General features: G+C 34.5%; 1 protein-coding gene across 1 annotated transcript in view; it reads right to left on the reverse strand.

Annotated features, from left to right (window-relative positions):
• The window catches only part of DACH1 (dachshund family transcription factor 1), a 463,451-nt gene that overhangs the window by 38,490 nt on the left and 408,659 nt on the right, over positions 1-16,302 (reverse strand). The window contains exons 9-10 of the mRNA XM_040267265.1: positions 11,671-11,822; positions 2,232-2,379 (exon numbers count right to left, since the gene is read on the reverse strand). Coding sequence (XP_040123199.1) covers positions 2,232-2,379; positions 11,671-11,822 — 300 coding nt within the window. The remainder of the gene's footprint in view (positions 1-2,231; positions 2,380-11,670; positions 11,823-16,302) is intronic.

Raw genomic sequence — 16,302 nt, forward strand, 5'->3', positions numbered from 1 at the left:
AAAACTTAATTGCTACTTAAAAAAGTAGCCTATGATACAAAAAGTTAATTATGATGAATGTTTTTCCTACTGACCAATTTAAGTATTTGTACATAATATGTAATCAATAAATAATAACAAATCTTCTTCACAAATGTATGTTTACTGTACTTTCATACATATAATAACTGATCATTGTTTTAACTTTTACACTATATATAAAGTAACCAATCAGCACATGGAAAGCATAAAAGTGTTTTCTTTGAAATATTTATTTTTTTCTGGATGGTTGATAAACATTGTGTACATGAATGTGTCAGAATCAATATGAGAAAATCCTTCTGGCAGAATTAGTCATAAGAAGTAACCATTCCAAATTTATTGTATAATTACTTACTACAGATTAACAAGCAACATTTTTTACCTACCACAGTATTCAGTCAAGACATCAAAAAAGGTAACAATGGTTCATGTAAGAGTGTTACTTTGAATTTCCAGTTTCCAAAAATCCTATTTTTATAATCAATATTATTAAAATGGCAAACCATTATCTTATAGTTTATTGTTGCTGGTAACATATATTTACAAAAAATTGTTTTTACATTGAGTCAAATCTTATAAGAAAAAACAAAACTGGTTTCAAATAAATGCTAATTTCCTTTATTTAATACTGTGAACATCTTAACAAAGTTACTTGCTTACTCTTTTCCTTTCTAAAGATGATTGCTTATATAGTCTCTTTGAAAAGAAACAGTAATTGCTGAATTATTTATTTGGATTGTTTATTCCCATGGCACTAAAAGCTCAATATCCAGTGCTTTGCCATTGACTGTTCTTTGTTTCCTCCTACTTGATTGAAGCAAATGGGGTTGCCATGTTTCTCTCTTCAGGATAACACACGGCTCCCATAGACACATTCATATAGACCATTATTGATAGTCATTACCTTTAACTTGTTGTTCATAATTAATTAAATGGTAGGTTTATGATGTTGTCTGTGAAACACTTTGCCCTATACCTTTAGTGGTTAAAGGAATAAAACAATGTAAAACTTCAACAGTTGTAAAACAACACAATTCTGAAAATCTCTCAAGTAACCAAAAGGTTACCTTAAGAATTCAAGGTTCTGCTTTTAAGTTTTGTTCATAAAAGACTTCTCCAAGTGAGAACAAAATTGCGACATGGCTATCTCATGGAAGATGGTTCCAAAGAATGAACACTTTGACCATATTCATTACTCAGAACATATCCTGCCATCAACATTTATCTTGTTTTGCTTACTCTAGTAGCTAAATCTATGTGAAGTCACATTACTTAGAACAGTGCTCTACACCCGGCGTGCCAGCTGCCCAAATCAGCCTCATCTTGGGAACTGATAACTATTGCTTCATAGTAACTAATAAAAAACCTATTAGTTCTGCAAGTTTTGAAAGAAAGAATTATTTTTAAATGACCATGTCACATATATCAGAAGAAAGTGTGGATTATTTATAGTGGATACTTACTAAATGAGAGAAGCTTCCCCTTTTAAATATTGAGGAGAACTTTAGAGTTGAAGCAGAGGGGAAGTTGATTGTAAAGAAAATACTCTTGGATCTCATACATAAAATAAGCACACAAATATGAATGACCTTCAAAATTATCTGAATATGCACTGTAAAGTGTATAAAAAGAAGCAGTTCATAGACTGATAATGACATTATTTTTACCCAATAAAAATTCACATCAGTTTCTACGCTGATGTGCTGATGTGACCTTGTTGGGTGAAAATAAGGCATTCAGAAGGAAAATTATACAAACACTCAACTTTGGTCATTTGTTCAGATATTCATCAGTCTTCCATTTCAGTTGATAAATATCTCACTAAATCTGCTTCGCTTGAATAATCAGTATTTTTCTATTTTAGTTTTATGACTTTAACTCAAGCTTTTCAAAGGGCAATTATGAATGAATATATAATTCTTCTTCAAGGCTGTCATCTTATCAGAACTCCTTCTTATTTTAAAACTATGAATTGGTTAAATCTATAAGCAATAAAAATTACATGATATAATGGATATATTTCAGTTTCTTGAGGTACGAAGAGAAGAGAAGCCATGTACTTTGAAGGTTAAGCTCAGGATTCAAATCCTGCAGTAAACTATAGCTACAGGTAAAAACAAAAAAATTAAAGTTTCATAGTAAATCACAAAATATTGTTATGCTGAATACTTGATGCTAAGTATTAAACTTATTTGGAAGTTTAAAAATACCTCTATTCTTTTGTTCCATTGCCAACTGCTTCTCAAGTGTCTCCCTTAGTTCTCTTTCCCTTAAAAAATCCATCTTCAGTTCTGTTTTTTCAAGTTGAACCTGTTTTTCTTGAGCTCTGGCATTATCTATGGCAACTTTCAAGAGCCCCTGTACAAAGAAGGTATTCAGAATTATAATATTTTGGGATGAAGCACATTTCATTCATTACTTTAACATATTTTAAAAGAGAACAGCCCACTTATCAAATACCTTCATTCCTGTTGTGCAGTCACTCTGTACTCGCTAAGATAAATAGTAAAGTAAAGCAAAATTTTTCTATGTTTAATTAAACTATTTTAGGAAGACAAATATTTTTGGCATGCAGGTTCAATTGCTTCTAATTAGAATATCTAGGTTTAATACTACATGAGGGCAACACATAAGTGTATCTTAAAATTAAATATTGTGAAGAAAATTAGACTGATTTGTTCCATGTGTAATTATCTGACATAGTTTATGTAACCCCATGCGATGTTAGCAATACTCACCTATCTCTCAGGGCTCATTCTCTGCCACTCCCTACTGAGATTATATACAACGTGAGTGGCCATTTATTTCTTAAGGCACCAATTTGTTTCTGCACCAGGAACTTGGCTCTCTGTTTCCCTCCTGAATGCTTTTCCTCCCGTGTTTTGCATGGCTCACTCTTACATTCACTTCACCTTTGTTCAGCCATCACTGGGGAAAACCCTTCTCTTCGCGGCTTATCTGGACTAGCCCTCCAAACTCAACTTTTTATTTCCTCCTTAAAATTCTTCATATCATTGATTATGTAATATTGTCATCTGTTTATTTGTTTAGTGCCATATTTTGCATCTTCTTCACTGAAATGTAAGTTCTCTGAGGCAGAGACATTTTCTCTCATTGGGTACTATGGGTACTAAAACTCAGAGAGTGCCTACTGTAGAGTAGATTTCAAAAATTTATTGAATAGAAATTATAATATGGTATATGTTTCTTGAGATACATAATATGCATCCAAAACTTCATGGCTTAGTAATGCATTATTTTTTTTTAAATCTATCAAAATGGCTCTAAACAGAGGATACATTTTAGGGGAATATTTAACAGTATATATAATAATAGTATATGGCAAAAGCAAATTATATCTATTTATATAACTGATTATAAAATAATATATATATAATTTTACTATATGTTATATTAATATATGAGTAGTATTCTGAAATTTTCAAAAATGAGATTATGAGAATATGTAAAACCTATGCAAAGTGTTCTGCACGTGTTCTCTGCTAAGATGCATTAAAAAATTATTACAAAAATTATTAGTAAAAATTGGAGCTAAGATTTCAATCCTTCTCAACTCAGCAATTCAAAATGCCCTTTTGGAAAACATGCTTTGCTTTGGTTTGTGAACATCAGCAGCTGAATTTTTCAACTGAAATTAGAAATGAAATGGTAGTTATTGCCAGTTGTAGATATATTTGAGAACCCTTTACCCCTTTGTAGGATACGACATAAGAAGTTTGATTCATACATTTCAATTCCAGCTTGACTTGCTAATGCAATAGGAATGTACCTTTAGTTCAGCCCACCAATTGTCACAAGTCTTTTTAAGTCTCTTTTCAAGCACATATAAGCTATTCATATTTAATATTTGGAATAATTGACCCTGAATTTTCTGGATTAATTTTTGTGATAGGAAACAAGCTGGATGGCAGTTCACTTCTCTCTACTCTTTTGTTTTTAACAATAAAACATAGCTGCTAAGGAAACTGCCATCTTAATTCGGCAACATTCCTGTATATGTTTCTTCTTCATCAGGAACAAACAATTAGTAACAAATGAAAGAGATCATTACATCAAGTGCCCTTTTAGATCACCCCAATTAAAACTTTAGTTTAGCTGTATTTTAATTCTAAGATACCAAATTCTAATTTTCTGCTCTGATTGCTCTTGTTGACTTATCTTTGAAAGATGTACTCTCTGTGCAATGTCTAGAGATTATTTAGCAAGATGCCAATGTTGGCACCACTTAATGTGTTGATTGGTTGTATTATCAGTAGCTGCTTAAAATAAATTACTATTAAACTATTATTGTCCTTGGCTGACAAAACACAATATTTTGGTGTTCTTTAAATATGAAACAATCATTATGAATAAACGTGTTGAATAGTGTTAAGCTGCAGTTCTAATTTGTATAATTTTATATTAATATTTGTTGTAAAGTATAAAGTTGCTGAGAACATTTATGTTTATTGTTTCCTTCTGTTACATTGCTGTTAATGTCGCTAATGGTAGTACATTACTTATTCCTGCTGATTATGTCTGAAAAATATTAGCTTTTAGGATCCAATACCCTCTAGGGACTACTTATAAGCTGTATAAAATTAAGTTTCATTTTTAGACTTTAAATCAGTGCACATCGGTAGGAGTCCAGTGTGAACAAAAATCTTCACTAGAGCCAAACTGATACATATGCAAAAAATATGTTATTGTCTGTGACAGCTCTTCTGCAAAAAATACAGAAAACCAATTAAATTTCAATGCAGCAGGGGACTGGGAAAAACAAAAGCAAGTAGTGTTCACAACATCTACAAATCACTGGAACACCATTTTAACTATCAGTGATAATAGTACTATCGGATTTGTGTAACTTCTGTAAATTTTCCAGGTAGATCATATGCAAAAGGTCACAAGAAATGCTAGGTCTCATGTGGTCATGAGATATCAAGCAAAATTCTATGATAGCAATGTGATTTAATGTAAAAGAAGTAAGGCTTAAAACATAAAATTTGTTGCCAGGGGGAGGTCAGTTCTCATGATGTTGAAGCTGGATAGTAACGATTCTTTAAAAAAAAAAAAATAAAGCATTTTAAATTTAGTCTATGACACAGCAGTTATTAAAGATAGTGGCTGTTTGATCTCAGATTTCTCTTCTATATGCAGACATAATGCCTGTCATAATACAGAAGTATTTTTGCTTTCTAAAGTACTATGCCGTGTAAACAAATTTCTATCATTTTTCAGGGAATGAGTTTATAAACTATATATATATAAAGGACACATTAATCTAGCAATATGTCAACTATTTCTCTTGCCTAGGAAGTATAAATATCTGCCTGTATAGATGTACAATAAAACTGATATGACAGAAGCATTTCTTAATTTACTAGTTAGATCTTAGAGGAAGAAAAGCTTACTTGGTACATATTTGTATTTTGTACAAATTTTAGAATTAGATGACATGTACGGTTCCATGAGTATAATTGAAACTCAGGTGACAAAATTTGTGTTGAGTAATTTGTTATTGCTAATGAGAGTAAATAAGGAAATGGCAATCCAGTATTCTTGCCTGGGAATCCCATGGACAGAAAAGCCTGGCAGGCTGTAATCCATGGGATCAGATAGACTCTAGTATTCCTGCTTAGAAAATTCCATGTAAAGAGGGGACTGGCAGACTGTCGTCCATGGGGTAGCACAAGAGTCGGACTGTACTGAGCTACTAAATGATAACAACAAACCCAGTTGGAGGAGATTTTTAGCCATTATCTATTCTAGCTTTGACCTTTCAAAGATGAGAAAACCAAGGTTCAGAGGAGGAGGTGACTTGTCTAAGGTCCCAAATGAGTAAGTTGACTAAACCTAGGTCAGAGCTACCCTGAGGTTTTTGTTTTTTTCTTTTTTTGTTTGTTTGATGTTTCATTCCAAAAAAAGAATAGTGTGCCTTGAAGTTAGGAACTTTAACAAATATGACAGAACAGTATCAACTAAAGCATTTTTGCCACTCTTGTGACAAAAGATATTATACTTGGTTTACTGTTATAGTTACTGTACTTCAAAGTTGATTAACAATGAATTCTACATCAAAAGCACTTCTAGGTATCCTATACTGGATATTGGTATCTAGAGATGCTACAGGGAATGGAACTTCCTAAGTGATAAGAACAACAGAGGTGAAATGGGTCTTCTGTTATTCATAATAAACTCCTTGCAACCACACATGAGTTTCTGTTAATAAGTTGACTTTTGGCAAGTCCCTAAAGGATGGGTGAGATTCAGAGAACTTTTGAACTGGTCAGTGTATAGAGGTACAGGGTGGGTGACTTGTGAAGGAGTGGAAGCTCTATGCCTCTTTCCAAATACATTGCCCTATATATTTCTCCCATCTGTTTCTGAATTGTGTTGGACAATTCACCCGCTCCTTCTGGATCTTGATTTATAATCTTTTATAATAAAGCAGGTACATAAGTAACACATTTTCCTAAGTTTGATGAGCTGCTTTAACAAATTAATTGGCAGGCATGGTGGGAACCTCCAGTCTGTAGCTGGTTGGTCACAAGCACAGGGTACAACCTGGACTTACAACTGGCAATGAAAGTGGGGGCAGGAAGTAGGTTTGTGAGGCTGAACTCTTAACCTATGAGATCTGATGCTATCTCTAAGCAGATCATGCCTGAACTGGGATAAAATGCAGGGCCCCCAGCTTAGGTTGCAAAATTGCTTGTAATGGGAAAAACTCAGACATTGGTGAATTAGAAGTATCAGAATTTAAGTAGTGTTAGAGTAGAGGAGACTCAAAGGAGTATATGTCCTGCACAGGGACATATTAAGATTATTCAGCAAATATTGTTTAGTTGCTAAGTCATGCCCTGCTTTTTTCGGGACCCAAAGGACTGTTACCCACCAGGCTCCTCTGTCCACGGGATTTTCCAGCAAGCATACTGAAGTGGGTTGTCATTTCTTACTCCATGGTATCTTCCTGACCCAGGGATGGAAGCTGCATCTCCTGTACTGGTCAGGGAATTCTTTACCACTGAGACACCAGGGAAATCCTCAGTAAAATTAGTTTTACTATTAATATTTGTATTGTTGTTGTATATGATATAAATTAGTAAATATGATACAGAGTCCAGATTTTTAAGAGATTAATGCCACTCTCTTCATTACAGTAAACTGAGTTTAAAATATTGGCTACGTTTTACTGTTTTTTTCATGATCTCTCTTCACAAAATTGGTAATGGGACACACAGGAGAAGATATAACATACTATGATTAAAGATAAAAAGATATAAAAACCAATGTATCTGATGCTAGTCTACCCATATTTTGAAGTCAATGTCTTATTTTATTATCTTTTGGAAAAGTTTATTTCTAATTCTTTTATCAGTTAGAGAAGATTAGTAACTATATAATTACTAATACATATTTTTATAATTAAAATACATATTAATAATGCAAATAAAAATGATTCATTTCTTTGAAATGTATAAGATATATTACTGGTCATGACATTGAAATGTAAAGACTGGAATATGTATAACCAGAATATTTTGGTCAAATTATTTTTCATTGTCTTCCATTAAATATAGAAGTAAAGAATGCTTCTTAAATACCACAATCAGAATATGTTTCCTTGTCAGACCATAGTGAACCAGTCTCAGCCTGCCATTCATTGTGTTTTTAACATCCCTTTTAGATTTTCCTCGTTTGTTTAATACTTCCACAAATCAAACCAGAGTGAACCAAACGGCTATCTTACTCCCCTTATGGCATGTCCTTAGTGCTAATATCACCCCTCACTAAATTTTATATTCTCTACCTTATTTTTTTTTCTACTTTTTATTTATCTAACTATCCTTTGAAATAATTTTTGTAAATAGGGTAATAAACAATATAACATATTTATTCCTAGTCTTGTGTGCAAATATATCCCAGTTATGATTTACAGCTTGAAAGCTCAGATTGAGAATAGTGGGTAAAATTCTCCCTTCAGTTTGTTCAAATGATAATCAATGATCGAAGGTGTCACATCCAGTAAATTGATACTAAAATTCTACTTTCCTCACCTAAAATCTCATAGAGAGTTGTCCATGAACACGTTTGATTAAGGAAACCAAAATGAAAGACTGTTCACATAGAAAAATAAAATAAAATTAGATATAAGATAATTTTTTTAATTCTAAAAAGCAAAATCTAGAATGAATTTAAATGTCACTAAAGTGAAATTGCTGTTCTTTATTGAAGATATCATTATTCTTTATGACTCCTAATTTATAAAAATATTCAAACTTTAAGAAAGAACAGTATAGTTCTAGGAATTAGCAAAAATCTGGTACCTAAAGATATACAGCATACACATATATTTCTATACTACCTATATTTTTCTATACTATATATATAAAACATATTTTCTATACTATATATAGTATATATATTTTAAAATACTAGCATATAGTATTTTTCTACAGGCCCTCTTTTAAACCACAAAGAAATGCCATTTAAGAAAATTCAATTTTGATAATGTGTCATGGAAGGGACATCTACAGTAGCTATTAAAAATTCTTAATTTTAAAATTATCAAATTATACAATATCATGAAATCAAAGGATTGAATATTAGAACAATAACTCCTTAAATATTATTTTGAGTAGTTTTGGTCATTAATTCTAAGAAAAATAGAGTTTATGTGCATTAAATTTAAATATAACACAATATTTTAAAATAGAAAACATACACAATAAACCTTTAATTTTAAACATGATATTGTATGATATAAAATGCAAATACTTTCAACTCAATTATTTTTCATTGTCATTGTGATAAAGTATCTTCAAAGGAAATATAGAGCTTTAAATTTACCACACCAAAAGAGTGTTGCCATTTGAAACAGAAAGCAGAGAACACCATTATACATAATTGAACTTACAAAGGAAATTGAGGTAGACAGAATGTAATTACCCAAATTAGAATTTGGACAGCAAACACATTTATACTGTATGCCCCATGAGTCAGAGTCATGACTGTTTAAATATTCTATATGATTCCTAGGATATTACTATAACTCAATATATGTAATAATAATAAAAGAGCTAGCAACTATGACCTTTTGCAAAATAATGTGAAACTATAACTGAACATAAATTTAACATGTATGTCTGGCTTGTGTGTGTGTATGTGAACATGTATATAAGTATGTATGAATGTATGTATGTATTGTCTTTTGTTTTACTATATATGGCACTAAGTAAGATTTTCAATTGATTTTACCTTTCATACATATATGTGCATTCACATATACTTGTATACAGGTATCAAATTCATACATATGCATATATAATATCTCTTCTGTATACATCTATATGTGAAATTGAAGTGAACAAGCATAATTTATTTTAAATGAAATATTATTTCCTTTTTTGATGTGAACCATTTTTAAAGTCTTTGCTAAATTTGTTACAATATTGCTTTGGCTGTTTATGTTCTGATTTTTTGTCTGTGAGTCATGAGGGATCTTAGCTACCTGAGCAGGGATCAAACCCTCATTCCCTTCATTGGAAGGACAGATCTTAACCACTGGACCTAGAGCAAAGTTCCTAAATGAAGCATTTTTATGGTGAGTATTCTTTGTCAGACCCAGAATCCTATGATTTAGGACTAGAAGAAATAATTTACTTTGACTTGACTCCTAATATATCATTTTAAGGCTGTTTGGCAGGCTAGAGAATATATTATTTCCAGAGATACAGTCACTAAAAAATAATTTATCTAAAATTTGTAAAATTTAAAACTGAAATTTTCCCTTTTCTCTTTTTCTTTCTTTAAAGAAATAATTATAATTTGAGGTGATATAGATAACATTTCTGGGCTTCTCGAGTCATGCTAGTGGTAAAGAGCCTGCCTACCAATGCAGGAGACATAAGAGATGTGGGTTAAATCTCTGGGTTCAGAAGACCTTGAGGAAGGCATGGCAACCCACTCCAGTATACTTGCCTGGAGAATCCCATGGACAGAGAAGCCTGGAGTGCTATTATCCATAGGGTTACATAGAGTCCGACCTGACTGAACCGATTTAGCCTGCAAGCACGCATGCAGATAACATTTCTAGTCTGTGTATTACTGTCTATGGGTGGGTGGATAAACATTTTCAAACACAGAATTTGACTTAGTGACGTGGTTTTCACACAGAATGCAAGGGTCCCTGTGTAAATCTACTCTTCAGATGAGTGAACCGGTTTATACTAGTGAATGTTTACACAGAAATGTTTTCTTTGCTGAAATTGAAATTAAATTATTATTTTTCCCATTAAAGAGGCTTTAGTTAGTGAATATACAGACACCTAGATGGAGAATTTTAAGTAAATGTTTAGCTTTTTATTTGCTTCATATAGAATTTTATATATATATGTGTGTGTATACACACACAAACACAACATACAAAAGAAACTTAATTGTTCCCTTACTTCTCAAAGTGTAAATTCAGAAATGTTGAGGGATATTTTTGAAAGCATTTAATTTAACAAAAGAGAAATAAATTAAGAACTTTAACTCAGAAAACAATAATGTGGGCTGAATTTAGAAAAAAAGTTATATGTTTATTTTTAAATATAATCAATTATTTGGCTATGATTACATTTAGGTTAGATTGATGATTTATTTCAATTACTGAGATATAAAACTGTAAAGTTGAATACAGTTCTGGAGATTCTAATTACATTAGTATTAAAAATGCCATATTAACAGATGAGAAGATATGTTACATTAAAGGCCTTCTGTTATGTCCTTAGAGAGGTAAATAAAATTAATTACATTTCTACTGGGAGAAAGTTTAATATGGTACGAAATGTGTACAGAAAAATACCACTAAGGATTGAGTGCTAGAACAAAGATAAAAAAAAAAAAAAAAACCACCAGAGTATCTGCAAGCATATTACTACCAGCTACTTTAAGTGTAGAGAAGTAGGTGGCAAAAAGCTCCATCTGGGGTCCACATGACCACTTCATGTGTGGGCAAAAAACTATGCTTTCTTTTATCCCAAACACTTATTATTTTGGCTCCATGTTCTATGTTATTATTAATGGTATTTTTTATTCATGATGTACTGTACATAAAATATACATCCTGAAGACTACATAGAAAATCTGTGGAAAGTTTTGTATGACTTTTTGAAGTCTGTTCTTTGAAGAAATCTTATTAACTGAAATAAACTAATTTATGAAAGAAGGGATTTTTTGGATTCTTTTTCATTTAGACATATTTAAATGACTAAACATATCATTTCCTCACTGAAAGGCCAGCAGTTTAAAAACAGCTAAATATTTATTAGAACTGGTGTACTGTCTTTTAATACATCAGACAAACTTAAACAGCTAGATTCCTACTATTAATTGGCAATAAAGAGAACATTTAAGCAGAATGGTTTTTAAAAGGCCCAGGTCATTTCATCTAAGTTTTTATTAAGATGTAGTATACATATTTGGGTATTTCTAACCAATTGAATTTGTGTATTAAGTTTAAAATATCAAATTGCTAGAAAAATTCATTATCATGGTTTTGTCAGTCTCAAGAATGGATTAAGCTGGAATAGTATGACTTTGTGAAACACTGACAGCTGAATCTTCCATGTTCCTTTCTCCCAGAATGTGAAAAAGTCCTACCTGTATGTTAGTCAGAAGGGTCTCTATGGAAGACAATCCATCAGGAAACAGAAAAGGAGATGGGAATCCTGGAGGTAGTGGTTGTCCATGCCCAGTTAGAGAAAGTTTGTCAAGGCTGTCTCTCGCAGTTGGTGTGGAAAGCGGGGTCTCATCTGTGTGTGATTGAAACAAAAATATAGAACAAGTTACGCTTGTCTGTTTTTATTAGACCTCAGTAATGGCTTCCCTAGTGGTTTCCAGAACATTTATTGCAAATTGGTTCCTGCTATCAGGAGAAAATGCTTTCTGCTGAATTTTCTTTAATGAAAAAGCTGTGGAGATACAACAAGATAACATTAATGAGTAACTTTATAAGCCTTTTAAATGCAGTCTCTAATGAGACTGAGTTTACAGTGCAATAGAATCTTTTTAAAACAAATATTATCTCTATATAGTTGTGATAATATATTCAGGCTGACTTTATGGGTACCTTCCCAATTATCTCATTTTAGTTTATTCTGTTTGGATTGACAATAGGATATTTCAAGAGATTCATATAGGAGAAACGTTTTGTATATTAGTGTTTCTTTCTCAATTAACCTGGAAGGGTTATATATATCAATGATTTGTTCAAATATATTCTTAAGCCTACAAACAAATATACAATTAAAAACTTTAATTCCATAACTAAAAAAAAAAAACAAAAAACTGCAATCAAATACATTCTTCAATAATTATAATTGAATTGTTCAATATCATTAAAACTAAAGATCTGGACCAGAGACCCCACAGAGACTGAGACAGAACTGTGTTTGAGTGTCTCCTGTGGAGGTACAGATCAGCAGTGGACTGCCATTGGGTATGGCAGCAGACTCGGGTATGGCATAAGCCCTCTTGGAGGAGGTAGCCATTAACATCACCATAGAGCTGCCAGCACTTATATAGGACTGGGAAATAGACTCTTGGAGGGTATAAACAGAACCTTGTGTGTACCAGGACCCAGAAGAAAGGAGCAGTGACTCCACAAGAGACTGACCCAGACTTGCCTGGGTGTGTCCAGGAGTCTCCAGGGGAGGCGTGGGTCTGCAGTGGCCTGCTCCAGGGTTGGAGGTACTGAATATAGCAGTACATGCATGGGACCTTTTGAGAGGTCACCATTATCTTCATTACCTCCACCATAGTTTGGGCCCAGGTAAACAGGAGGGAGAGAACACAGCTTCACCCATCAACAAAAAATTGGATTAAAGATTTACTGAGCATAGCCCTGCCTATCAGAAGAAGACCCAGTTTCCCCCTCAGTCTCTCCCATCAGGAAGCTTCCATAAGCCTCTTTCCTTCTCCATAGAGGGCTGACAGACTGGAAACCACAATTACAGGAAACTAACTAATCTCATCACATGGTCTACAACCTTGTCTAACTCAATGAAACTATGAGCCATGCCGTGTAGGGCCACTCAAGATGAACGAGTCATGGTGGAGAGTTCTGACAAAACGTGGTCCACTGGAGAAGGTAATGGCAAACCACTTTAGTATTCTTGTCTTGAGAACCCCATGAACAGGATGAAAAGGCAAAAAGATAGGACACTGAAAGATGAACTCCCCAGGTTGGTAGGTGCCCAGTATGCTACTGGAGATCAGTGGAAAAGTAACTCCAGAAAGAATGAAGAGATGGAGTCAAAGCAAAAACAAAACCCAGTTGTGGATATGACTAGAGATGGAAGTAAAGTCCAAAGCTGTAAAGAGCAATATTGCATAGGAACCTGGAATGTTAGGTCAATGAATCAAGGCAAATTGGAAGTGGTCCAATAGGAGATGGCAAGAGTGAACGTCGACATTTTAGGAATCAGTGAACTAAAATGGACTGGATTGGGTGAATTTAACTCAGATGACTGTTATATCTACTACTGTGGGAAAGAATCCCTTAGAAGAAATGGAGTAGCCATCATAGTCAACAAAAGAGTCCAAAATGCAGAATGATCTCTGTTCGTTTCCAGGGCAAAGCATCCAACATCATGGTAATCCAAGTCTATGCCCCTACCAGTAATGCTGAAGTTGAATGGTTCTATGAAGACCTACAAGACCTTCTAGAACTAACACCCAAAAAAGATGTCTTTTTCATCATAGGCGACTGGAATGCAAAAGTAGGAGTAACAGGCAAATTTGGCCTTGGAGTACAGAATGAATCAGGGCAAAGGATAATAGAGTTTTGCCAAGAAAATGCACTGGTCATAGCAAACATCCTCTTCCAACAACACAAAAGAAGACTCTACACGTGGACATCAACAGATTTTCAATATCGAAATCAGATTGATTATATTCTTTGCAGCCGAAGATGGAGAAGCTCTATACAGACAGCAAACACAAGACTGGAAGCAGACTCTGGCTTAGATCATGAACTCCTTACTGCCAAATTCAGACTTAAATTGAAGAAAGTAGGGGAAACCACTAGATCATTCAGTTCAGTTCAGTCGCCCAGTCATGTCCGACTCTTTGCGACTCCGTGAATCGCAGCACGACAGGCCTCACTGTCCATCACTAACTCCCAGAGTTCACCCGAACTCATGTGCATCGTTCAGGTATGACCTAAATCAAATCCCTTATGATTATACTGTGGAAGTGAGAAATAGATTCAAGGGATTAGATCTGACAGAGTGCCTGAATAACTAACGATGGAGGGTCATGACATTGTACAGGAGACAGGGATCAAGACAATCCCCAAGAAAAAAAAATGCAAAAAATCAAAATGGCTGTCTGAGGAGGCCTTAAAAATAGCTGTAAAAAGAAGAGAAGCAAAAAGGAAAGGAGAAAAGGAAAGATACCCATTTGAACGCAGAGTGCCAAAGAATAGCAAGGAGAGGTAAAAAGGCCTTCTTCAGTGATCAATGCAAAGAAACAGGAAAAAATTAGAATGGGAAACTAGAGATCTCTTCAGGAATATTAGAGATACCAAGGGAACATTTCATGCAAAGATGGGCTCAATAAAGAACAGAAATGGTAGGGATCTAACAGAGGCAGAAGATATTAAGAAGAGGTGGCATGAATACAGAGTTCAGTTCAGTTCAGTCACTTAGTTGTGTCTGATTCTTTGCGGCCTCATGAACTTCAGCACGTGAGGCCTCCCTGTCCATCACCAACTTCCGGAGTCTACCCAAACCCATGTCCATTGAGTCGATGATGTCATCCAGCCATCTCATGCTCTGTCGTCCCCTTCTCCTCCTGCCCTCACTCTTTCCCAGCATCAGAGTCTTTTCAGATGAGTCAGCTCTTCGCATCAGGTGGCCAAAGTACTGGAGCTTCAGCTTCAACATCAGTCTTTCCAATGAACACTCAGGACTGATCTCCTTTAGGATGGACTGGTTGGATCTCCCTGCAGTCCAAGAGACTCTCAAGAGTCTTCTCCAACACCACAGTTCAAAAGCATCAATTCTTTGGTGCTCAGCTCTCTTTATACTCCAACTCTCACATCCATATGTAGAACTATACAAAAAAGATCTTCATGACCCAGATAATTCGATGGTATGATCACTCACCTAGAGCCAGACATCCTGGAATGCAAAGTCAAGTGGGCCTTAGGAAGTATCACTACAAACAAAGCTAGTAGAGGTGATGGAATTCCAGTTGAGCTATTTCAAACCCTGAAAGATGATGCTGTGAAAGAGCTGTACTCAATATGCCAGCAAATTTGAAAACTCAGCAGTGGTCACAGAACTAGAAAAAGTCAGTTTTCATTTCAATCCCTAAGAAAAGTAACGTCAAAGAATGTTCAAACTACTGCACTGCTGCTGCTGCTAAGTCGCTTCAGTCGTGTCTGACTCTGTGCGACCCCATAGATGGCAGCACACTAGGCTCCCCCATCCCTGGGATTCTCCAGGCAAGAACACCGGAGTGGGTTGCCATTTCCTTCTCCAATGTATGAAAGTGAAAAGTGAAAGTGAAGTCGCTCAGTCCTGCCCAACTCCTAGTGACCCCATGGACCGCAGCCTAGCAGGCTCCTTCGTCCATGGGATTTTCCAGGCAAGAGTACTGGAGTGGGTTGCCATTGCCTTCTCCACACAGTTGCACTCATCTCACACAATAGCAAAGTAATGCTCAAAATTCTCCAAGCCAGGCTTCAACAGCATGTGAACCTTGAACTTCCAGATGTTCAAGTTGGTTTTAGAAATGGCAAAGGAACTAGATATCAAATTGCTAATATCTGTTGCATCATAGAAAAAGCAAGAGAGTTCCAAAAAAAAATCTATTTCTGCTTTATTGACTATTCCAAAGCCTTTGACTATGTGGATCACAATAAACTGTGGAAAATTCTTCAAGAGATGGGAATATCAGACCACTTGACCTCCCTCTTGAGAAATCTCTATGCAGGTCAGGAAGTAACCTTTAAAACTGGACATGGAACAACAGACTGGTTCCAAATAGGGAAAGGAGTATATCAAAGCTGTATATTGTCACCCTGCTTCTTTAACTTATATGCAGAGTACATCATGAGAAATGCTATTGTGAAGCACAACTGCTGTAATCAAGCATTGCTGAAATCAAGATTGCTGGAAGAAATATCAATAACTTCAGATATGCAGGTGACACCACCCTTTTTGCAGAAAGAAGAACTAAAGAGCCTCTTGACGAAAGTGAAAGAGGAGAGTGAAAAAGTTGGCT

This window comes from Oryx dammah, unplaced genomic scaffold (genome assembly GCF_014754425.2).
Source record: "Oryx dammah isolate SB20612 unplaced genomic scaffold, SCBI_Odam_1.1 HiC_scaffold_24, whole genome shotgun sequence".
Lineage (NCBI taxonomy): Eukaryota > Metazoa > Chordata > Mammalia > Artiodactyla > Bovidae > Oryx > Oryx dammah.